General features: G+C 42.3%; 1 protein-coding gene across 1 annotated transcript in view; it reads right to left on the minus strand.

The window, feature by feature from the left end:
• Positions 1-21,373, minus strand: part of dtnbb (dystrobrevin, beta b) — a gene marked incomplete at both ends in the record, with an annotated part of 40,112 nt that extends 18,739 nt beyond the window's left edge. Inside the window, 13 exons of the mRNA XM_080522430.1 lie at positions 5,985-6,081; positions 6,995-7,108; positions 7,332-7,417; positions 7,788-7,878; positions 11,016-11,090; positions 16,803-16,927; positions 17,558-17,724; positions 17,908-18,013; positions 18,204-18,358; positions 18,782-18,867; positions 19,672-19,885; positions 20,125-20,205; positions 21,307-21,373. Of these exons, the coding sequence (XP_080378556.1) occupies positions 5,985-6,081; positions 6,995-7,108; positions 7,332-7,417; positions 7,788-7,878; positions 11,016-11,090; positions 16,803-16,927; positions 17,558-17,724; positions 17,908-18,013; positions 18,204-18,358; positions 18,782-18,867; positions 19,672-19,885; positions 20,125-20,205; positions 21,307-21,373 (1,464 nt within the window). The remainder of the gene's footprint in view (positions 1-5,984; positions 6,082-6,994; positions 7,109-7,331; positions 7,418-7,787; positions 7,879-11,015; positions 11,091-16,802; positions 16,928-17,557; positions 17,725-17,907; positions 18,014-18,203; positions 18,359-18,781; positions 18,868-19,671; positions 19,886-20,124; positions 20,206-21,306) is intronic.
• Positions 21,374-25,456: the final 4,083 nt, after the last annotated feature.

Here is a 25,456-nt window from a genome sequence, read left to right on the forward strand (position 1 = left end):
TGTCCAGGGTTTTGTTGGGTACCTCGAACAGGACACTATTGCAGTAGTCCAGGTGGGAGGTAACAAAAGCATGGGCCAGGGTTTCAGCAACAGAATCCGAGAGTGACCAGTGGTGGAAGAAGGTGGAAGAAGGTGGAAGAAGGCAGATTTGGTGACAGACTTGATGTGGGATTGGAAGGAAAGGGTGGAGTCAAGGATGGCACCCAGGTTGTGGACTTAGGGAGATGGGGAGATGGAGCAGCTGCCAACCTCGAGGATGAGGTCACCAACCTTCCGAAGCAGCGCCCTGGGTGCCACAACCATGAGCTTGGTTATTACTGTTAAGTTTGAGAACATTTTATGACACCCAAGTTTTAACTTCATGCAGGCAGTTGAGAAGAGATTGAGGGGGAAGCTGAGAGGATGGAGTAGTGCTGAGATAGATTTGGGTATCATCAGCGTAGCAGTGGAAGTTGAGGCTGCGATGGCGGAATGATCTGGCTGAGGGGGAGCATGTAGATGGTGAAGGAGAGGTCCAAGCACAGAACCTTGAGGCACACCTTGATTGAATGGGGCTGGAGGGGAACTCGAGCCATTGATGGTAACAAACTGTTGCCTGTTGGAGAGTCAGGATTGGAACCAGAAGAGGGCTGTACCGGTGATACCTAGGAGGTCAGAGAGGCGGTTGAGGAGGCAGTTTTGAAACTGGTGGAGACTATACCAGATTCTAGTGAGGCATTGATAATATCCACCATGTAGGGGCAGAGAGTGGGTAAGCAGTCCTTCACCAGAATTGTGGGCTTGGGGTCCAGGGAGCAGCTGGAGGCCTTGGCCATGGTGACCAACTTGGCGACTTGTGGAGCATCCACACGGGAGACGGAGGAGAGGTAGCATTGGGGGAGGCGCGACACTGAGGAGGCGTCGCCATGTGGCTCAGGTGCGAGTGGAGGAGGAGGGGATGGCACCAGGAGCTGCTAGTGCAGGGGTGCCCAATACGTCGACCGGTCGATCGCAAAGGTAGTATGGGTAGATCGCATGGCATTGAACAAAACCCCCGCCCCCCCCCAAAAAAAATCATCCATCCTCACTATGGCTTTTGCCACTTGATTGACGTACAGGTAAGCCAGTCTGAGATCTGATCTTTTCACCTAACACACGGTTCACCACGCATGCGCAGTCAACAGCGCCAACTACAAAATACAAAATACCGGCGAGACTAATTAACTAGTTAGCCTTCCAATTTCTACTATTTACTATTTAATACTAAAGAAAGGGTATACAAATGAGTGGGGAAGCTGGACCAAGTAAGAAACCAATAACGTACAACTTCCATCCAGAATGGGAGGAGGACTTTTTTACACGATGTGATATTGGAAGTGCGTCTGTCTGATCTGCAAATCTACGATGGCTATTTCGAAGAAGGGAAATGTGGCAAAAGAGCGAAAACATACGGCTGCAACGATAGCTTCTTATCGCGTCAGTCACGTTCTTGTTAAACACAAGAAGTCATTCAAAGACGACGAAATTGTGAAAAAAGCGTTTCTCGAGGCTGCAGATTGCCTTTTCGATGACAGATCCACAGTGGCTGATGACACCTTGCAAACCTGCCTACACCTTGCAACCAGCTCCTACAGCCCTGACTACTAGAAACTAGCTGCCTCCTCCCAGTGCCAGGTCTCCCACTAAGGTAGAGAAATGCATTTATTTCCTCCTTTCAAACTAGGGAATTCCCTGTTTTGTATCTGGTTTACTTTTCTGTTTGTTGGATCAGTAGTTGGCTATGGCACTGCAGACTGGCTGTCAGTGTGTGAGTGAGAGAAATTGAGGTGTGTGTGCGTGTGTGTGTGTGTGTGTGTGTGTGTGTGTGTGTGTGTGTGTGTGTGTGTGTGTGTGTGTGTGTGTGTAAGAGAGAGAGAGAGAGAGGGGGGGGAGAGAGAGGGAGGGTTAGTGCTATGGCTCCCTATGCAGACTGGCAAATGTGTGTGAATGTGTGTGTGTGTGTGTGTGTGTGTGTGTGTGTGTGTGTGTGTGTGTGTGTGTGTGTGTGTGTGTGAGTGAGAATCAGTGGCGGCTGGTGATAAAAATGTTGGGTGGGGCACAGGTTATGGGGGCATGCTCCACGGGGAAGAATATTAACTTTAAAATCTGGATTTACAGTCGATTTTAGCATGAGAATATATATATAACTTAATTATTTGTATATATAACTTATTAAAGGGCAAACTGCAAACACAACAAAAATATAATTACAACTGACAAATCAACTGGAATAGTCTTTGTTAGAAGAGTAGACCTAATGTTAACAGAATGGACTTATACCCTTTGTCTATCTGTGCAGCGGTAAGGTGAATAATTCTAGCAGTACTGTCCAGACAGTTGTCTTGTTTAGCCATTCAACTAGGCATTATTTATTCAATGGAGAAAGACATGGAACACAATGCAATTGTGATAATAAATGTGTTCTTTGTTACTTCTTTAATTAAATTAAAGTGTACCTTTCTATTATCATACAATATTTCCTTGAACATGTAAACTCTATAATCATACAGTTGTCTTTCTATTAGTTGTCTCTGTCATACTGAACTGTTTGTTATCATCTTGAACTATCTCTGTTGCTCACCTCACCTCAGTTCTGTCTCTATTGCTCTCCTCTCCTGTTGTCTGTCTCTCTGTTGCTCTCCTCTCCTGTTGTCTGTCCGAATATCGGTTGTTAAGTCGCGACGTGTTTCCGGGTCCAAAGTTGGCTGAGGCGCTGTCTTCGAAATGCCGCAATAATAATAATAATAAATTATATTTATATAGCGCTTTTCCGAGGCTCAAATACCCTGACAATATGGGGAAAACGGGAGAGTGCTGTGTCCCTTGTTGTATGAATAGATCCGAGTCTAAAAAACGATTAAACTGTCATTCTACCGCTGTAGTACACTGGTATTCTGGTGCGGAGAATCTCTGGTTTGGAACCGGAAATTGCAAAACGTCACGTTTGACGTCAGACTTAACAACCGGATATTCAGGGCTCTCAAGTCTCACGCATTTTTACATTTTTACTACCCCTAGTGGTAGTGGCCCTAGGCTGCAGCCTAGGTAAGCCTATAATCTGCGCATGCTCGGGGGGCATTTTTTGCACCCCGACCGAAAAATAGGAGACAGACAATTGGAGCGCTGCTACAGCTCACGTGTAAGCCAAAAGTATTTGGACTGCCATAGACTGCCATTCGGCCGGCGCCCCGACTCCTCCCCTATGTATTTTCACAGTGAATTTTACACACACACAGATAAAATGTTTATTGTATTGGAGGATTTTTAATGAATGCTGATAGGCGCCGACAGAATATCAGCCGCATTTTATGAATAAACAATGTTTATTTAAAAAAATCTTTTACAAGTAGCAACTAGGAAGTAGGGGCGCTTTGGAAGGTGGGGGCGGCGCCCTAGCGCCCTCTATTGGCCAGCCGCCACTGGTGAGAATAGCAAAGAGGGAGGGTTTGTGATGGTCTTCTCCTGTGTGGCTGTGTGACAGAGAGAGAGAAAGTGTATTGTGAGTTTACTATGCAGGCTGGGAACTGTGTGTGTGTGTGTGTGTGTGTGTGTGTGTGTGTGTGTGTGTGTGTGTGTGTGTGTGTTTGTAGTATGTGCGTGTACGTTTGCGATGTTGAAACTAGACTGGTAGATCTTGGCGGACTGGCTACTTGAAAAGTAGATCTTGGTTCAAAAAAGTGTGAGCACCCCTGTGCTAGTGGATGGAGTCAACTTTCGCCCATAATAAGTCCAGGAATTTGGAGAGATGGGAGGCATCAGGGGGGCGGAGTAGGCGGTTGATGGTGGAGAACAGTGTTCTGGGGTTGTTTTGCTGGGGGCCAATGAGACAGGAGTAGTACAGTGTCTTGGTCTGGGAGAGAGCTTCCTTGTAGGCCTTCACATGGTTACGAAAGGCCAGGAGGTGGACCGTGAAACCAGTTGGAGCCTCTCCAATTGGCGACCAGTGGCCTTCATGCTGTGGAGTTTGGTGGTGAACCAGGGGGCAGGGCGGGTGAAGGAAACAGTCTGGGTTTTGAGGGGGGTAAGAGAGTCAAGGTTGAGGGATAAGGCAGTGTTGTAGGGGATGACCTGACCTGGAAGGACAACTCAAAAGCCACCATCAAGAGGGCACAACAGCTGCTATACACCCTGAGAGTCCTCAGGAAGGAACACAGCAAGCAGGAGATACTGGTGACCTTCTACCGCGGCGCAGTGGAGAGCATCCTCACCTACGGCATCTGCAACTGGTTCTCCAGCTGCACAACAGCGGAGAGAAATGCGCTACAGAGAGTCGTGAGAACAGCACAGAAGATCACCGGCGCCCCCCTCCCCTCTCTGGAAGAGCTGTACAACACACGCTGTCTCAAGAAGGCCTCCAAGATCTCCAGGGACCCGACCCACCCTGGGTACGAACACTTTACCAGGCTGCCCTCGAAAAGGCGGTTCAGGACCCTAGCCGCAAGGACAAACAGACTGAAGAACAGCTTCTACCACAGGGCCGTCCAGGCCCTGAACACAGCAAAGACCTAAGTTCTGGGCCCTGGACAGTCTGGACGGATTGATGGCAGCTGCTGGACTGAAAAAATCAGGTGTAGTGCTGAGGCACAAACATGTACATTTCAAGCCTGCAAACTGTGACACTTTAAATAAATGTGAAATAATACTATTGTGCAATATGACAACCCTAGTCGTCTATCTGTACAGTATAGTACAGTGGATAGTGTACATAGCCTTTATTTATGTAAACCAGCTCCTTCCCTTCTTGTGATTTTTTTTAAAGTTTTTTTTTTTACGTTTTTTTTTTTTTTCCTTTCCTAACACCAGGGGAGCCACCCCTCCTAAATTTCGTTGTTTGGTACCTGTACTGTAGCAATGACAATAAAGTCCATTCATTCATTCATTCATTCATTCATTCATAGTGGGCTACTAGGCTACCACAGTGGAGTCGGGGGGGAACCGAGGCCATGTGGGTAGCTATCAGGTTGGATAAGGCCGGTGCACTCACAGACGTGGTGTTCCTAAACATGATGGTGCAGGAAGTCACCAAGCAGGAGTGTGGATGGAGACATGGAGCAGACCGAGGTGAGCAACTCAGACAGTTCAGACATGAAGGTAGTGGAGGCTTTAGGTGGAGTAAGTATTCAGCAGCATAAACGTTGCAGTTAATGTTAATGTTAATTTTATTTATAATGCACCCCCCATCCAACTTTTATATCGGCCCGGGGCGCAGTTGTTCATAGATGCTGGGGTAGACGAGAAGGGAGAAACCATGACACTGTCAGTGCAGACCAGGGGCCTCAGGTTGATAGGGCGCAGTGTGAGGTTTGTTCTGATGACGTCATTTGTTGTGATGATGTCGTCGCGGTGCGAGGGACAGCCTGTTGGAGACGACGGTAGGAATAGCTGTGTCCGAGTAGACAAACTTGCATCGGGATGCCTGGTGTATGTAGCGGGGACGACACAATAGTCCAAGAGATTTAAGAACTGTGAGGCAGTCAGGGATGGTGTGGCTGAAAAAGCTTAGGAGTTCCAGGGGGGAGTATTGTAGTAGCCATTAGAACAGCAGAGAGCCAGCTAGCAATCGGCACCGTTAAGATAAACACAGAACCTCGGACCTCAATAGCGGCGTTGGAGAGGAAGCCAAGTCGCAATGGACTGAGAGAGAGTTCGGGGATAATCCTGGCAACGAGGCAGAGAGGAGCCCAGTCGGAGAGTTCCGGAGTGGGGATTCCACAGATGGTAGAACATGCCGGTGGATAGCTGGTTAAGCTAACAGCAGGTCGGCAGAGGCTAGGAGCTGAATGACAGCTAGCAAATTAGCGACTGGACAACAGATATAGGGGGGTACAATCATCATACTGAGTTGACAAATGTGAGGATAGTGACAAAGAGTAGTGAGAAAAGAACAGAATCGCATCAGATTGAGGCACCGTGAAAATCAGGCCAGCGTCCCCCCAACCAGACCACAGTGTGGAGTCATCTCCTACCTTGAGCAGCCTCATGAGTCCCTCTAGTTGCACCATCAGCTCCCTTCTGCTCTCCTGTAGGGCAGACATGCGCCTCTCCAGCTCATCCTTCCTGTGTCTGTCTCAAAATCATATGCATACACACACACACACACACACACACACACACACACACACACACACACACACACACACACATAACCTGTCAGTCACATGTCTATCCCCGGACCTACATCACACACACATACATACACACTCACTTCTCTTCCCTTCTAGCCTAGTTATACTCCAGGGTTACATCTACAGCAGTGCACTGACTGACTCTGGCAGCAACAATCCTTTTTGTGTGATAGCTACGAGCTCAATTGGCACTTAAACGCCCTCTGGTGTCCATGAGCTGAATACCGTACTCTCATTAGCGTTTGTGAGACCCGAAGCTACTAAAAACCCACACCAAACTCGTGTCCATCTGCCAGCCCACACGTTCAACCCTCACAACACATCGACTATCTGCTCTGTTCTCTACCTCAGGGCTATAGAACTCTTCAATATCAGCGCTATACAGCCAGCTCGGAAACACAGATACATTCCAGTTCTTGTAATTGGCAATCAGAGCGTTATGTACTGTAGATAATCCCCATCCAAAAGTCTAAGCCCTGAATTCACATGGCTGTTTACAGAGGAGGTGATGTGCTGTGCGAGGGTCCTGCATGGCTCAGTGGGTAGAGCAAGGCGCTAACAGTGCTTAAGTTTGTGGGTATGATTATCAAACATGTATAATATACAAACACATGTATGCACTCCCTGTACTCTAAGTGGCTATGGATAAAAGCGACTTACAGCCCATTTCTATATGGAAACTTTGGAGATGATTGGAATGTTTCCCAAATTTTGCAACCCTACTTACAGTACAGTGATGTGTATTGCATACTGTATGGTCAATATAATATATAATACTATATAAAATACACATCACTATAATGTATATAGTAGGCTAAATGGCATGCATTCTAATGTAGGGTAGATTGTACCTAAGGAGCCGTAGCTCGGCCAGCAGGGTGGGATTCTGCTGGGCCTTCTCTGGGGTGGGCTGAGAGGCCTGTTCATGCTCCAGGCGCAGCCTCTGGATCTCCTGCAGGATCTCCCTGAGGGACCAGAAGACACACACATCTTCAATATACACCTTGAATGAAAAAGCCCTTCAGATTGGGAATCAGGTTTGTGTATGTTTGGGGGTTTGTGTATTTTTTCATAGAATATGTGTTTAGACTCCAACAAACTGTTATGCAACAAAGAGAATTAAACGAAACATGACATGATAGGTAAATAAATGAAATATAAATGTTTAATCTTCAAATATAGGCCCACCTGTTTTTGTTTTCTAGCTCCGCTATCAGCTGTCTCTGTTGCTTGTTGGCGTCAAAGTTAAAACTCAGATCTGTTGGAGGACATTGCTGAAAGGTAAAATGATCATCAAAAAGTCAGAATAAAGATAAAAGCCAATAAAAATGATATCTGAAACACCTATCAGCCACAAATTGAATGCTGTGTTGAATCTTTTAATGGTCTTCACTTTGATAAACGGGGGGTTATTCCTACTACAATACTAGTGCGCTCTGCAGTTACAAAGACTTTACATAATAATAATAATAATAATAACAACAATAATAATAATAATAATAACAACAACAATAATAATAATAATAATAACAACAATAATAATAATAATAATAACAACAACAATAATAATAATAATAATATTCAGTGCAGCAAATGTTAAACACAGGCTGGAGTCAACCCTGGGGCAGTCTATTGGGCACTCACTGTGGAGTTGCCTGCTTCAGCTGCCAGGCGGGCGGCGTAACGAGCAATGAGGCGATGCTCTTCATCTAGCCTGCTGGGACTCTCCAAGACACTGCCCAAGGACACAGGGGGGAGGGAGGGGGAGAAACATCAACAACAATCTTCATGAAGACAGCAAGCAACAGTACTCTTATGTAAGTGGAAGACCTTCTGCCAACATGGTGAAAAAGTGAAGGAAAAATAATGACTTCAGTGAGGTGGTGGTGTGGCGCCATTCGATTTTGGATTATGGCTCCAGCATTAGTGGATCATTATGGTTGGTTCTGACAAGTTTCCATGAGTCTTTTTGAAGGACAGTATGAATACCAATGCAGCCGGCCAAAAGTGTCACACACTGTAACTCAAACCATTTACCGGAAATGTCAAAATGTCACATGTGACTTTGGTATTCATGATGGAGGGCATGGCCTGCGGTGCGAACAGACGAGAGGACATATGCCGCCCCCCCCTCAGTGAGTGGTCGTCAATGAGGAGTGAAGGAGAGAGCCTGTATGATGCTGTGCATTCAGCCCAGAGTCCGCGAGGACAGCACTCTCACATTGACTGGGAAATGAGCAATGATTAAGCCCATTAAACCCAATCTGGCTGGAAACACATGGCACAACAAGCAGGGCACAATCACCACCACGGCTTTATCCTCGGCCTAAACTCTAGATGGAGCTTCAGTTCGGGGGCATGGGATTAGAGCAATACATTAAGGCACATCAGAGCTGCTGTTCTCCACAGGGCAGAAAAAGAAAGATGACCCCTACGGGTCATTTGGAGCTGAGGCTGTTTCTCCTGAGGGCTGTTAATCTACAGGCCACTCCGTGCCGTTGCTTTGTCAGAGGGTTTCCTGGCACCAATTAATTCCCAGTGCCAGCCTGCAGACAAGGCTGTGTAGACTGCTTATTAGCCTCTCCACGGACAGCCTTCATGCACTTCTGTGCTAGCTAGGTCAAATTGAGGTTAAGCCAAACACAGTGACACACACAGATAAAAGGACTACGGGTCGAAGACATACCGCTGCCCATACAGCAGAGACAGAGAATCTGGTCATCAACATAGTCACATGGCTACATTACTGTTATTCTAACGTAATCAATGTGACATTTAATTAAGTGTTACAGGGGGAAAATAAGTTATTGTTCACATCTTGAACATGACAAAACTATTGACATCTCACTGTAATAACACGCACTACTATGCCTACAGTACCAGTTGAGTCAGTGGTTTCATATCCAGTGGCATTTTGGTCAATAGTCTGTACACTCAAATTAAAACTTTGTCGAGCTCCAACAGCAAATATTTTTTTATTTTCTGCACTGTGGTTCTGCATGACTAAAAGGTAATAAATTGTGGAGAGTCGGTTCGCCCTTGGAAGACCAGCGGTGATTGTCTGCGAGAGGCAGGAGGCAAATGCCATGTCAGCAGAGAGTATCGGTTGCAAGACTGTGAAGGAGGTTGGGCTTCTACTCACAATTTCTACCTACAAATAATATGTTATATATATATATATATGTATAACTGTTGTATAATATAACTTAGTGATGGACACGTTTAAAACCTCTGCAGTTTAAGAGTCAAAAATTCCTCATCAAATGAAATTCCTAATGATATATTTCTAATAATTCATATAAAATGCTTTAGAATTGGGACTGAAAACAGTGGTGGCGTGACTGCAGTTATTTTTCTTTCAGTGGATGAAATTCAACTGAGAGCTGGTGAGCTCAAGAAGAGCCACAGGAACGTTCTATTATTCATTAGTGACATCCTTGACTCCCAGGCTCTTCACATCAAGGGAAGCAGACCAAAACAGAGTCATTATGCGGATTAATATTTACAAACCAAATGTGACAGTGTGTCAACTCAACACAGACGCAATGAGAATCTTGTAGGAAAGGAACTGGCATTCTGCTAGGCCAACAGCATCTTAAGAAGAAGAAGCACTCCCTTACTCTGCGGACCTCATAATGGGAGGAAATCTAGTAAACTACCTTTTCTCCCCCTCACCTCCTCAAAAAATCAGGTGAAACTGTGTGTGTGTGTGTGTGTGTGTGTGGCGTGTGTGTAAGTGTATGTGTATTGCTATGCCCCCCTCCCCCATCCCTCGGGAAAGCAAAAAGCAAAGGCATCTTCAGAGCATGACATCTCACCAAACAGCTATGACTCATAGACCTCGAATGTCAAGACAAAGGTTATGGAGCTGCTTGGTCAACTGTCAAAAGTGAAATAAAAGCCGAGGAGCTGTGCCTTTCTCAGCACAAACACTGCAGTGCATGCTACTGTGTCTCCCTCTGACCTCTCTCGTCTAAATGCACAGCATCATTTACAGCCTATCATGTCAGCCGTATCATGTCAGCTTCCACCAGCCTGCACTCTCATCTTGATACTATATAGGAAGCTTTGCTGTAGGACCTCCTGAGGAAGGATGTGGTTTGAATCCTGCCTTTCAACTTACTGAAGCTGCAGCTATGACACAATGCTGCACACCAAATAAAATATAATCCCCCAAAGCAGGAAATATCTATTAGAGTAGAATTGTCTGTGGATGGATTTAACTTGCTCACGTAATGTGGTAATATGATAGTTGGATGACTTGAGAGTCTCTGTCTTTGCTACAGAGTGATTATTTGTGGATAGAGATGTACTGTATGCACGAGTTTTGGAAATACTCGTTCCGGAAATACTCTAGAGTGCAGATGCATTAAAGATAATCATCTTCAAGTACTTTCCGTTATTGAATTCATCAACCATTATGCCCCTGTTAGACCGTTCATTACCACAGTGAAAAAATGATATTGTAGTAAAACTGGAAGGGACTGACATGAAACAACAAACAGATTTCATTTTTTCCTCAGAGTGCCATAGTCTCTGCTTACATGATAAGGCTCCAATTCTATCATAGTCTATTTGTCACTCTCAGAGGGGGCGCCTTCTGAGATACATCGCTCATGTCACAGACACCAATTTCTCTCTCAAAACACATTCACATGCTCTGGTGCAAAAAAAAAAGAAAAAAGTTTTTAGGTCGCTCTTTTTAGATTGCTAAACTTAATTCATTATATTATATTATAAATGATTAGAATATGCCTCAATAGAGAACTCACAATGATGAGTAAACTGATATAACCATCATGCAGGGCATAAAGGGGGCTTACGGTGATTCTATGCCCTGCAGGAGCACACAGCTTAATCTGAGGCACTTACCTTTTTGTAGGAGTAGGTGCCCCAGAGGACATGAGCATAGTGTCGTTCATGTTGTTGGCCACGGGCTTCGGCTGACTAAAAGACAAGATTAGAGGGCTTTAATGCTACACTGCAGCGGAGCCCGTTGGGTCCTGTCACTAAGGGGGGAGGAGAGAGGAGGAGGACAATTGCATCCTATTAAGAATCATTGGATCAGCAATCTTGGCTGTATATGCTACACAGAAGATGAGGAAGCATGTGTAATATGTTTAAGTGTTTAAGTGCAATCATACACAAGTACTGAATGTACTGTAGAAGGGTGTTACTGTGATGTTCAGTTCTGTATGTATGAGTTAATTTCAAATTGGCATGGAATAATTGACTCTCTGGCAATGGCATTTAGATTTTTAATGCTATTAGCTTAAACCTAATTAAAATGAACAGGGGGAACAAAAGCTGACAAGAAATCTAATTAAACTTGAAGTCGGTGAGAAACTAGGAAAGGTGACATTGCAGAATGTAATTTGTGAGAGTAAACAAAGCATGGTGTCCATCTGGCACCTACATCAGAGGTCCAGGCACACTGTTTGGCTCCCAGACCCTGGACCTGATATCTCATTAGCAGATCAAAATGTCTGCACATCACAGGTGTTCATACTCTACTCCCATGAATGAAAAAAGAACACCCCAAAAACGAATACTGCATTATTTCTATACCAATCTCCCTCTCTCCCTCTCTGCCAGTCGCTCTACAATTTCTCTCTGTCAGTTTCCATGATATGAGCACTGACATCAGGGAAGTATTTGGAACAGGCTGCTTTCCCCCCAAAATGTATTAACAGAATACAGTATTTGACCTTTATGGCATTGAATCATTTCCATAACAAAAATAACAAGTCAAAATCATGAAGAACAGGCTGACAGACAGAGTAAGTGTCGAATACTGACCCTTATCAACATCTGTACACAGAGTTTTGATGCATGCATTATCATAACAACATGCAGATAGGCAAATTACAAAAATAAATGTGTCCTGCTGAATTTAGGCCAGGAAGCCCTATACAGTACATCAGTAATCATATTCATAACATTTTGTGCAGAATTTGTTAATAAGTAACAGAATAAGTTATTCCCTTACAGTGAGTAGTCGGGGGGGGTCAGCATATTTGCATTACTGAGATTCATTCTCCAATATGAAATACTCCCCAGAGTGAAGCTTACATTTTCAAATTAGACCATGGAAGACATTGTTTTAGTGCTACTAGTGTACCTTAATCAGTTGTTTACTAGTCTCACATTCCAGTAGGACCACATGTTAATCCCTTTCAAACAAGCAGAAGGCAGAAGAAAACCAATCACTGATTTACTGAACAGGGAATGAGGGATAATTCTGTTCATGCCCAGATCTGAACCTACTGTAAAGTGCCTTATCTGCTGAAACACCCTACACTCTCTAAACAACCAAGACAGAACACACACATTCCTCTAGCAACATGCTGACAAAACATTTTTAAGCAACTTCTAAGTATGAAATGCCAGCGTGGACTCTCATCCAGGACCTAGTAACTGAACCAGGCGTTGACAGGGGGATATGATAGCGGTATATGAGATCTCACTCACCTCCTTTTGGGTAGAAAGCACCTGTCTCGCAAGCCAAATACATCCAACCACTGCTGTTGCCAGATGCCTACTCTGCTCTCAACTGAGCGAGCATCTCAATGTACTACACTGCTGCTGTCTCCAAGGAAACTCAGGAGTCACATGACTGTATGACGATATAGACTCTCTCTCTCTCTCTCTCTCTCTCTCTCTCTCTCTCTCTCTCTCTCTCTCTCTCTCTCACACACACACACACACACACACATGCACGTGCAAATGCACGCAAACAACCTCAAAGGGAAATACTTTTTGCTCAAAATATCTCTCCATCTCAACCACCTCTACATTCTTCTATTTAATCTCTCCGTCAGCCCCAGAGTGACAAAAATGCAAAACCGCCCTTAAAATAATTTCATTTACATATTTCTTCGCCAAGCTCACTTATCCTGAGCAAGTTACATAACATGCATTTCACATACTATCCTCTGATAAATAATCATCAAACATTTTGCATACCAAAATAACTACTATCTCTGGAACATTCTGTGTGGTGAAAGAGGAGCTGCTGCGACTCTTATGTAAAGGTTTAAGAGTAACAGTCAGGCTGGTGGTGTTTATTTGAGTCTTTTTCATGGATATTAAAAGCAGCCTCTCTGTGCTATTTGGATAAGTCTTAACACGCGCCATGTCTCATAAACATCACTGTCAGCCACCCGTTGGCATCCAGAATGATAAGTTGATTAATGCAACAATTTCACACAGCAAAAAAAAAAGCAATCTCTTTCCATACAAATGTCATCCTAAGACTTTTGTTAGGCATCCTTGTGTTGAATGCATGCTGCTTGCTGTCACATGTCACAAATCTAGCGCTCGCCAATGTCTCCATGTCCAACCCATTCAGATTCAGAGGTATCCCAAAGGTCAAATAGGAATACATCGACACAACATTTAGGCACTCAAAAAGATCAAAGTCTGCAATGCGCTAAGCCTTGTACAACCTGCGTGCATGGAATGACAATGTATCCGTTTCTTGAACATTGCCTTTGGCAGAGGGACAGAGAAGACTAAGCTGGGCTTTGATGATGTCCCATTCACATCAGCCTCACCTCATTCTATTTCTGACAACACAACTTGGATGACGGCTTTTGCTCATTTGCACCCTGCTAAAAATAAAATTAAAACACAAGTCCTCCTGACTTACTGGTAATGCACACTCCCGTTCCTTATGTCTGTCAATATCCCAGCCATAAAACCCAATGGATCACACGCAGCAAAATGAATTACAAGGCTATCCCCTCATTTCAATGGCAAAGATGGAATTTGTATTGACTGGGAGAATGTGCAAGGAAATAAAACAGAGGAAGACATTATAGACAACCGCCATTCCTTTAATAAAGGTTGTGGATGCTGAAAAATACCAAACATCGAAAATGCAGTGAAAATGTTATACTTCGGTAAGCCTCTACTTCAAATGTGTTGGCTGAAGCAGTGTGTCTGAGGTCAAGAACCCATATCATAGTTTCTACAAATAAACCAAGACAGACAAATGCATCACAAAACCAAAACTCTGATTTGTTGTATGAATCCCTTGGAAACTCACTGTCACTTTGAGCAGATCCAAAGCTTCCAGCTTGCTGTTACTGTTTGCTTTTAGGTATAAATAAACATTTCCAAACTCCATCAGAACTGCTGTACACTCCGGGGATGAGACCTGGAGTCAGCCAACTGGGACCCTCCTGTCTGTTTTACTTTAGAGGTTTGGTCAACCTTGATCCTTTACCCTGATTCTGCCATTATCCCTCAGACTAAACCAGTCATCTTCTGACAGGATGGGAGGCTTGTGATATCATGTTGATATCATCCTGAAACACTATAGTGAGGAGACAATTTTACATTTTTCATTTTGATTGGGACCTGTCTGGGAAATACGAATGGTAGTTTCAGAGTATTACAGCCATGTCGCTGTAAAACATTGTGAAAGCTGAACAGCACGGCACGGAGAGGAATCGCTTCTGTGCCTTTCTTCATTCAAACATTTTTAAATGTTACAACGGGTTTAAATCCTGATCATTCAAACTATTCTTCAATCGTCTTTTTATTGTTCAAACTTGCCAATTACGTCTGACCATACTGTAAAAAAGTTTCATTCTCATTGTATTTTTTCATCTAGGCCTATCTATTTTTTAAATCAGCCCGAATAAAAATACAGGGCTTAAACAGTCAAGGATGATGTTCTGATATCATCATTTTCATAGGTTTTGAAGGTTCTCAGAGTGATTATTCAAATTTGATTCAAATCAAAACAGTGTGGGACCCAAAATCTCAACATCATTTCAGTTTTCCATCATAAGAGTGTAGGGAGATGACAGAAAGGAGTAGTTCAGTGAATAACACTGATACCACACTGGGAATGTACTGTACCGTAAAGGTGGGGTGTGCACTTCTGCACGAGGTCTCAGGGGCACACAGTAACCTCCATTTCCCTTAAAGCCTATAGTCACACACTGTGCTGCCAACCTTGAAATGCCATCCGAGAGAAAGCATGAGAAGGCACTTTGTCCATTAATAATCTCCAGTGGTCTCCAACAATCACATAATACCCTATTCAATCAAATCTGGGTTCCGGGTTTCCTGGGTAAAATGGGAAGATAAACGATTCATCTTGCACTGCACCAAAGTTGTCTTTTTTTCTATCACACAATTCAATTGATTACTGTATGGTACGTGAGTCCAAATACCTTCACCCAGAGTTAGTCTTACCCCGGAGACCTTTTTTGATTTTGAACACGGCTCCTTATCTAATAAAGGTATTCTACAATATCTATGATGACATGAGAATCATTGTGAAAGGGGTTTTGTTCTTTTAAAATGTTCTGGTCTTTACCATATGCAGCCTTACTTGTCTGAGCCAATCACCATCCAGCAAGGACATGGATTACTGAAGAATTACTATACAATAATTATACTGACCTGACTATTCAAATCACCTAAATCGAACATCAGAGAAATGTCCCGATCGGACAGTTTATTTTCACATTTTGTCTAACCTCTTATCTGCTAAATTAATCTTAAAAGCTCAACGTGTGTTGCACTGCAGTGATAGAGTATATGCATATGGTCTCAGTCTATCAGCCCCACTGAGCAGCAGGTCCCCATTACAACCTCAGAGGAGTGATTCAAAGGTGGAGATATTTATTAGGTTGTAAAACTGTAAACCATGCTCAGATATTTTTACACACTGTATGTTTCTCCTTGGCATTTTCTGATTACTAGTTTCTCCTCTGATGGATCTGACTATCAATACTCATGACATTTTGACATGTGGCTTAAAAATAACAAGACAAATAGACAGCAAAAATTATTAATCTTATTGGTATACTGCAGGGTGCAACATATTGTTATCAAGGTACTGATGATTAAATGATTTGATGGTATTAAACGTATCGATATTTGTTTTGACTGAAAACGCATTAACTGTTTACTGTACATAGTTTGTTTGTCAAGATTATCATACTAAAAAGGACATCAAGATGCAACTGGTAATTCATAAGTTCTCTTTGTCCAAATATATATATATATTTTTTTTTTAAACTGTATATTAAAACCCAAAGCATTACAATCATAGAATTATTAGAATAGAATTACAATGGAGTGACAACTGCCGATATATCTTGCTAATGGAATAAATGGAATTGATTATGGAATATAAGACTATTATTTTTTCCTAACTGAAATGTAAATGAGATTGAAGATTGACAGCCTCAGGATATACTGCATTTTCTATAATTACTTCCTGGAGCCTCAGAGCCAGAGCATCAGATTTATGCCACAGTACAAGCTTTATTACTAACATCTGATTGATGGTGACTTAAGATGCTGTTCGAAGCCCCTCTACGTAAACCTACACTACACATCAGCATTTTCACATCTATCATATACAATCATGGGCCTGGCGTCTTAGGAGAAAGGGACCACACTCCATCCCATGGCAGGTGAAGCTTGAAAACTAAAAATAATATCATTAGAGGTGTGACCAAATCCAACATAACATGGGACAACTTACTGCGTTGAACTGTCCTGGAAATTATGACTATTATATCAGAACATTTTAACTCTCCACTTTTTGGTGATACGATTAGGTGACACAGGTTTCAACAACAACAACAACAACAACAACAACAACAACAACAACAGCTCCATGATACTCACACTGTGTGTGCCAGGTCCTGTGGCTTCTCTGATTGCTCAGGGAACACAGGATGCGGTGGCTCTCCAATGGGGACGCAGCCCAGAGACTTGCTGATTGCATGGCTCAGCTTTTTGGCCGGGGACTTCTATGAGAGAGGCAGACAGGAGATGGCATGTATTATATCCACTGTGTCGGAATCTCTTATTAACTACTGTAGAAGTAATGTGATGGCATGTATAATGTGGGACCTTACATGCCTCTAATACATCTAGTCACATTGTGTAATGGATAGTGAAAAATACCTGATAGGCTAATATTGACTGAAGCGACTGAGTAAACTGAGTAAATGCATTCTGTTTTTCTGACAATGGTAAAAAAAAAAAATATTCCTGCTTTGTATGCTCAGTCAGTTCATTCTGGTCATGATGCCCTCCAAATAATCATCCTTATCATTGGCACACTGAGAGGCTTTGGAATTGGATTTGGAAACCAGTGCAAATCACTTCCTATGCTTCACTCTACTACATAATGATTGAGCATGGGGAAAATGGCATAGCCTTGAAAATTCAATCAATAGAATTTCATTTGCTGAAATGAGTAAAACCCCATAAAATCCTTTTAAGAACATTTAAAAAGGATAGTTCATGTGGAAATAAGTTAAAATGCTCTGCTACTGGAAAGTCATGGCACACAAGGGAATAATAAATTCAGCATTTGTTCAAGTGAAGATCTTAACTCTGAACTTGACTGTGAGAGTTTGTGCTGCTTTGCCTACCCAAGAGGAGTGCTCTTTCATCTGGTGCTGGTTGCTATGGGGACCATTGGCATGGCCACGCCAGAAGCAGCTCTGACAGAGTTGGTAGCCATGGCACTGTTGGCACCGGTACCGAAAACCCATCATACTTTCACTCCGACAATAAGAGCATTCCACTGGATGGAAGACTTGGGATGAAAACAACAAAGGAATACATTTACTCACTGACAGTCCCTGAGACTGCTCAGAAGAGCACACATTTCTCTATACAAATGCCTCTGTTCAGGTCACGTCCATTATCCATGTTTGGCAGCAAATTCACCCCAAACAACGAACACCAACTGGCAACAAGGTTCAAACATGAATCTCACCATTTTCAACATTAGCAAGTCGGTGCATGAGAGGTAGCCATACTAGGCACTGTGGGGGAGGATCTGCCATCAATACATCCAAAAACGTATTCAGCAAGATCTTCTTCTAGATTCAAATAGACAAGAATGCATTCAGTGAGACACTGTACAACATCATCAACAGAACAACAAAAAAACACATTCTCAGCAAGATCTGGAGACAAACAGATGTAGATATGCCGGTACACCTACTGAAAGTTGGCTGCGTTGCAGACAGTCATTTTAATCACCAGAGAAAAGGACTCATGATCTCTTACCTGCTGGGGAAAGCATGTCCGTACTGAGTGCTCTGTGTACCCAAACGAGGGCCCCTCAAAAACTGCAGTGGGCAGTTTCAGCACCTCCCGGAGAAACTGGTCAAACTTGGCAAAAGCCATCACCCCACTCGAGTCAGATATCTGGGAGAATATATCTGCAAGAGAGACAGTAGTAGAAAAATATTGGTATCAAACATACATCTAATCTATGCTATTTCTAAATTGTTTATAATTCTATGAGGATTAACCTTGAGAGAAACATATTTAGACTTTAATATGATGAGACTACTCAAATCATGTGGAAAGAGGCATACAGCTGTTACAGGTCAAGTCAGGTGCACCATGTATGCATCATGTATGACTCAATGGCGCCCCTATGTGTATCAGTAATGCAACTACAGTGACAATTAAAAAGAAAATACATATTCAATACAAGGGTGTCAAAATCCAGGGATTTCCCTGTGCCAAATGAAAACATTCAAACTCAGCCATCAGGTTAAAGGCTTACACTACTGTAGCACATAATTAATTCGAAAACATGCCCTTTGACTTTGTTCAAGAGGATGTACTGTACTTACAACGTAGCTTGTCCACTATTTTCCCGCCACACATGGTTGCCAACATAGACTTCATTGAGAAAACGGTCAGTTTGCCATGGCCTTCACTAAACACATAAAAACATATAGAAAATATATCATTAGGCACAATATGTAATAAAAATATAAATCCAGAAACATTTCATATTCAGACCACTATACCCATCACTGTATAATACCTTAAGAGCATCATAAGGGAGCATCATAAATTAATAAACATCATGACAACAATCATTGTGATCATTTCATTATGTCACATAAAACATCACATACTGTATGAACGGCAACAGATTAGGGTCACGTAAATATTTAGAGCCACCCAAAAGACATGTTGTTTCCACTTTGATATTGATGTAAATATTCATAATTATTATTAATATTAAATAAACCTAACTTGTGATTAATATCAAGTAACTTGCGCTTGTGTGAAACAAGTAAAGGCACAGAGGATTGTGATCCATGACCATATTGTCTGAAGCTTTAAAACAAGAGCCCCAGTAACAGTACAAGCATTCAGATCAGTGTTTTCCTGGTGATCACAAGACAGCACATTGCCTCAACTGAAGAAGCATTTCTAACCCTACTAAATACAGCCATGCTAAAGGCTACAAGTAACGAGACAACATATACAATTCTCCTAATAATAGGTATTAAACAATGTTTTAACGGTTGGCGATAAGAAGAAGACCTCCAACACAATCATTGTATTGTTGTTGTGATGTTGCCATGTGGTTGTATTCTCTAAGCTAATTATATAATGATATATTGTGCTGTGAATAAGGTGTCATTTAGACCACCATTTTGACATATCCTTCCACTATCTGCAGTAGAGTAAGGGTCCCTCTGCATTGCCCGATGCCAGAGCACCTTACCTGTCATAGGTGGCCACCATGAAGTTGAGCAGCAGGCCAATGGACTGCTCCACATTGATCTGGTGGGTGGTGGGCAGACGCTTGTTGAGCTGGTAGTAGATAGAAGACAGGATGGTCTCCAGTCGGGAGACATTGATCTCAGCGTTGTGGTCCAGCGTGTTCAGCCCATTGTCACGGAATGCTTCGATCATGTTCCACACGTCCACCAGATGCACTAAGGAGAACAGCAATAAGAAAATCCTCAACAAGTTCCTCAGCAAGATTGTGATTGTTTAAGTGTGGTGTATTTGAAAGGCACAGCTTTAAGCTATTGGGAAGGCTTATACAGTATCTTGACACAGGATCTTGTTGTTGCATTTGAACGGACTGGCAATAAAACAAAGTATATCTTTTATAAAGGACAATTAAATGTCATTTTCAGTAGAGAAACCCATGTAGGGAAGCAGCACTTACGGTTGCATCTCTTCTGCACAAACCTCAGCTTGCAAGCAGTTCTATAAGTGGAGAGTCTGATGACATCAAAGTTCTGTGCCCCTGATGAACATAAATAAGAAAACTGTCTTACCCTCCAAAGCCATCAAGGAACAATGACACAAGCCCCCTAAATGATCTAGAATAGTAAATAATAGTATCACTGTGTCGAATGAATGGTTACACACAGTAGTACGCACAGATGCAGCAGCAACTCAATTAGGGCTGCAACGATTAGTCGACTAGTCACGACTAATCGATTACGAAAATTCGTCGAGGTGAAATGTTTTTGTCGACTAATCGTTTTTTTTTTTTTTTTTTTTTTTTTGGGGGGGGGGACGGGAGCCATGCAAGAATCAGCTGGGTAAGTTTTAGCTAACGTTGTTAGCCAACTGGCTAACGTTATATTGTTAGGGTCGTAATGTTTATGTTAGCTTTACTGTTACATGTTGGAAAACAACGTCTCATGGACAGGGCTGTACATGCTATGAGCGTTTGTGCTATTAATTTATTTGCCCTGTGGCACGCATGTGACAGACAGAGGCGCTTGTATGTAACGTTACGTAGCAGGGGTTTTCCATGTTGAAGCCAGGAGAACGCGAGATGAAATGAAGTGAGGGGTGGTCGCTATTAAAATACCAGGTAGTCATGGTGGATGATCATGAATGATGCTTGATAAGTGAATGCTATTTCAATTATGTTGAGTCCACCAGCGAGCTGTCTGTAAGATAAACAGCGCCAAGCGTAGCCTACTAACGTGAGCTGTCTGTAGTCTAGCCAGCAATGCTAGCTAGCCAATCAACTAGCTCTGTGAGCAGCTGTAGCTTGGCGTAACGTTAGGTTAGATAGCTAGTTAAGCAGGATTTATGCTTCTGCGTCGCCATTTACGCGCAGCGAAAAGCCACACGACTAATCGAAAAAATAATCGACAGATTAGTCGACTACCAAAATAATCGTTAGTTGCAGCCCTAAACTCAATGCCAAATGGTGAAATCATGAAATGAAAAAATGAACCATTCACCATTCACACTCCTCCAGTATACATTCCCCTACACAGTCATGTTTCACTTAAGTGAAACATGACTGTGTAGGGGAATGTATACTGGAGGAGTGTGAATGGTGAATGGTTTTGCTCTGGTGATTTCTCTGTGTCAGTCCACTCACTCATCTCCATGAAGAGCTGCCTCTTCTCCACCATGGCCTTGCCTCGCTTGCTGCCCTCCTCGATCATTCTGAGGGAGACACAACAGTACATTACATACTGCCTAATAATGACATTATCATCTTATACAATACAAAGCAGAATGTCAATAGAGGTAATAAACCGTTATTAATATCATTCATCATTACAGATACATGCATGTGATAGAAAATATGGATATAACTGAGTCTGCACAGGACTGTATCATTGATCAATCATTGATTAAAGTATTGGGTGCACAATTGATGGAATGTTCAATAATGTATTTCATATTCTTGTTGCATTTTTGTATAACATATATGCACACTAATACGTTCTTCATGTTCAGTACATTAGTGAAAGGATTTGTTAATCTACTGGTGCCAATGGAGATTCTGTCTTGTGTCAATAGCCTTTAAAAAAAAGTGCTTACCTGTTGCTGGCTGAGTGTTATGCAAAATTGGGCATAGATGTTCCCCCTGTGAAAAGAAGTCATATTCAAACAGTTACTGTAGGATTGTTTCTTAATATTATATGGCTCCATATAATAATAGTACAAGATAAGCAGTCCTCAAGCAGACAGAATGTGGTTGACTTTTACATTAGTAATTAACACCCTCCCTTCAAGGCCTTGATTAACTCTCAAACTGTGTTTTTTTCCCCTCCTCTGAAAGAGATTTGTCCACTGGCAAGGGAACACTTGAGTGCTCATGCTCTGTGCAAATGATAATTCTCCATGACATCCCGTTCAGCTAAGACTGCATCCTGTGAGCTAATGACACCAGGGTCGGCTAAGGAGCCACTTAATGATAATGGACATAGAACACATTACAGCTGAATTGAACGACTGGTGAAGACTGGGCATCACAGACAGGCTTGGCACAGGGCTATGCACACATGTCACCATCACACATTCCCTGCCCACATTGGCCATGGGGTGACCAATGGCATATCTGCATCAGCTGACCAGCTGAGCGTGAGCAATGAAGCCAAGGTTCAGCCCTCAGGAACGTTGTTGACATGCCCTGTTTTTTTTCCCTTTCCTTTGGCAAGCCAGAGTTTCCTTATTTATCTTTGAGAGGAAGGCTCTCCTTTTCAGTGTGATCATGGCTGTTGCGTAATCTTATCCATCGTGCATGTAACACAGGTATGACTATGTCTATGTCAGGAGATAGTCTGATATGAGGGGGAAAGGGGCAGACAACATCAGCTGAGCTGAGGGGCAAGTCAGCAAAAACGATACAATGGCTTATTGTGATATTCAGCTATGAAATAGCAATTCATATAGTACTGGATGGAGGCAACTCAGGTCCTGAATAAGGAAGTTGTGAGAAAAGCAAATAACTAATCAAATTGTGAAGCTGAGCATTGTAGCCTACAACTGATTACATAACTTCAGATGTAGGCCTACCATGAAGATTAAATGGATCTTAATGCATGTTATGGTTAATTGGTTATCGTAATCAATTGATTGGTTGATCGATAGATTATTTGATGTTTATAACATATGTAATCATGGCTTATTCATAGAAGTTTAAAACAGCAGGCTTATACTTGCTATTTGCGAGAACAGGCCTGCCTATAGTGCCTACCAACCAAAACAAATCATATTCATGAGGGGAATAAACAGACCTATAAAGGGGTGGTTATGATGATTATAATCAACATCAATATCATTCAATTAATAGCATGAGTATTATCATTATTATCTATGAATATCTACATTCATGTCAATTTAAATAGCCTATACAATCGCTTGCATCGAAGACAGGGCATAGTAACGTTAAGCATTATGTCATTTCCACGGGATCCTTTTTCGAATGACTGAACTCAACCGTATATCCTACCGTAGAAACACACAGCTTACCGTTACAATTAGGTATACATACTGTCAATTAAAGATATTCTATGCTGTTGGTGTGGTTTGTAATATTTCAAGGCCATGGTCAATAATAAAGGTGCATATATTAACCGCACCTTGTCGAGGTAATGACAACATCCTTTGACGTGAGTCAACAGAAGGACTCGGCCACTGCAGTGGGCTCGCAGAGCTCAACATCATCTTCTCCTGATTCAGCCCAAACGCTCTCTGGGAGGAAGCCTTTTATGTTGATAAGACTTGTATTTCACTGTTGAAGCAACTGAACGACAAGCGCGGCCATATTGCTGATTTTAACTCCCTATTTACCTTATTTCCGCAAGATGCATGCAAGATAGTGTGCCGTGATGCACGCTAAATGAATATTGATATGAAATAATTATTACAATTATCAAACCATTGGATTTCCTAACGTGTGGTAATTTAGGTAGGCCTATAATGCTGCCTTCAAATAATGAGAATGATATATAGGCAATTAGCCTTACCAGAAGAAAATCACGCAGGTTGCGTTATAGCATCAGCATCAGATGAAGAGGATAAGTGGTCCTGGGTGAATAAGGAGGAGATTTCCTCCGTGATTCATCACTGCGCTCTCTCACCTTTCATAAATTCACACGCTGTCCCGCTGTCGTTATTGCTGTCCGAGCAATGAGAAACGGTCAAGATTATCCATCATCACATTTCCCGTGCTTTTCCTGTTTCATTCGACTCAATCTTTGGAACTGCGGTGGTTGCTCATAAAGATGTACGAGCGGCCCGCTTTCCTCAGCATCACCAACGACCCAACAGCAGAGGACAGCAAAGCGCAAGCAAGCACGATGATGGTCTGCGCGCGCACCACGGCACGGCGCGCACACGCTTTATAGTCTACGCATACGTGCACGCTTGGTGGCTGCAAGTGCATCATCGAAATGAGCGCACACATGTATCTTTAGCCTGCTGTATGATTTATCAACACATCTATACATCACTACTATGCGTAATAGCAGATGTTGTCCTGTTTCTCCTGCATAATATTGGAAGTCTCCACATCAATGTGACCTGGCTGATGATTGTCACTTCATCGGTGAGTAAGCAATTGGTGAGTAAAACTTGGGTTGAACAGAGAACAAGCAAAAGGCAAACGGTGTAGTGTAGTTTAATAAAGAGTAGGGAGGATAGAATATGCAATTAGGCATATAAACACAGTATCATCAGGGACAAAAATATCACACACACAATCAAAATGTTTTCTCATTGTTATTTATTCATAATATATCTTTTGATAAAATACACTTTGTTTACAAGTGCTGATTACTATATTACATTCACCTGCATTGTAATTGGAGACTTAAATATCTAAAACAGCAAAAATGACACAGACTGCAAGGGGAATGCACCCTTCATATCAGGGTCGGGGTCAATTCAAGTTTGAATTCACTTAGTGCATAAAGGGAACTGACATTTAAATTGACCCGAACCCTGCTTCATATGACAAACATGACATTTCAAAACCATTTTTGATTGCCCACAACACAAATCCTAACCAACTCCATCCTAGGCTATATATAGTCCTCTAAAATGTACTGTATACACAACCGATTGCTTTAAAAAGCCAATCATAGTTAGAATAAAAAGACAAAGGGGAGTGCGTGCTGAATAACATTTTCAACCCTCTCATACTTGACAATGAGATGTCAGCTGCCTTTTTTAATGTGTTTGTTTACAAGGTTTTTTTTATGCAACCAAATCCCCAGCATGACTCATCACAGTCACACATCAGTCAATAGAACATCATCAATTATACAACAACATAAATCCAAGACCAGATGCTGGGTTAACCAAATTTCTATGACAGACAATATTTAAATTTACTTTGAGATCAAATTCATAAAATAGGAGTGTCAAAAATTTGCATTACTACTGTAGCATATACGTTAACACTCAATTATAATAAATGGGCTCTTTTATACCTTCAGAAAATATTAAACCATAATATCTGAGAGCCATGGATGAAGTTCCTGAAAAAACGTTTTATAGTTGAGTCACTTGACTATAATTGAAGACATAAACTCCCCTAAACACACATACAAACAATCACACACATACACATACGCACACACATGCACGCACAACACATGGGCCTGGATTCATTCCACTCACCACTTACAGTACAAACAGTGCCTTCAAAATGTATATTTCTTAACAGGCATTTTTCCCCAAATAAGCACAATATGTGTACAAGACACAAATCAATGCCCTATGTGTAATTGAAC

Source organism: Nansenia antarctica, assembly GCF_963989245.1.
Source record: "Nansenia antarctica genome assembly, chromosome: 1".
Lineage (NCBI taxonomy): Eukaryota > Metazoa > Chordata > Actinopteri > Argentiniformes > Microstomatidae > Nansenia > Nansenia antarctica.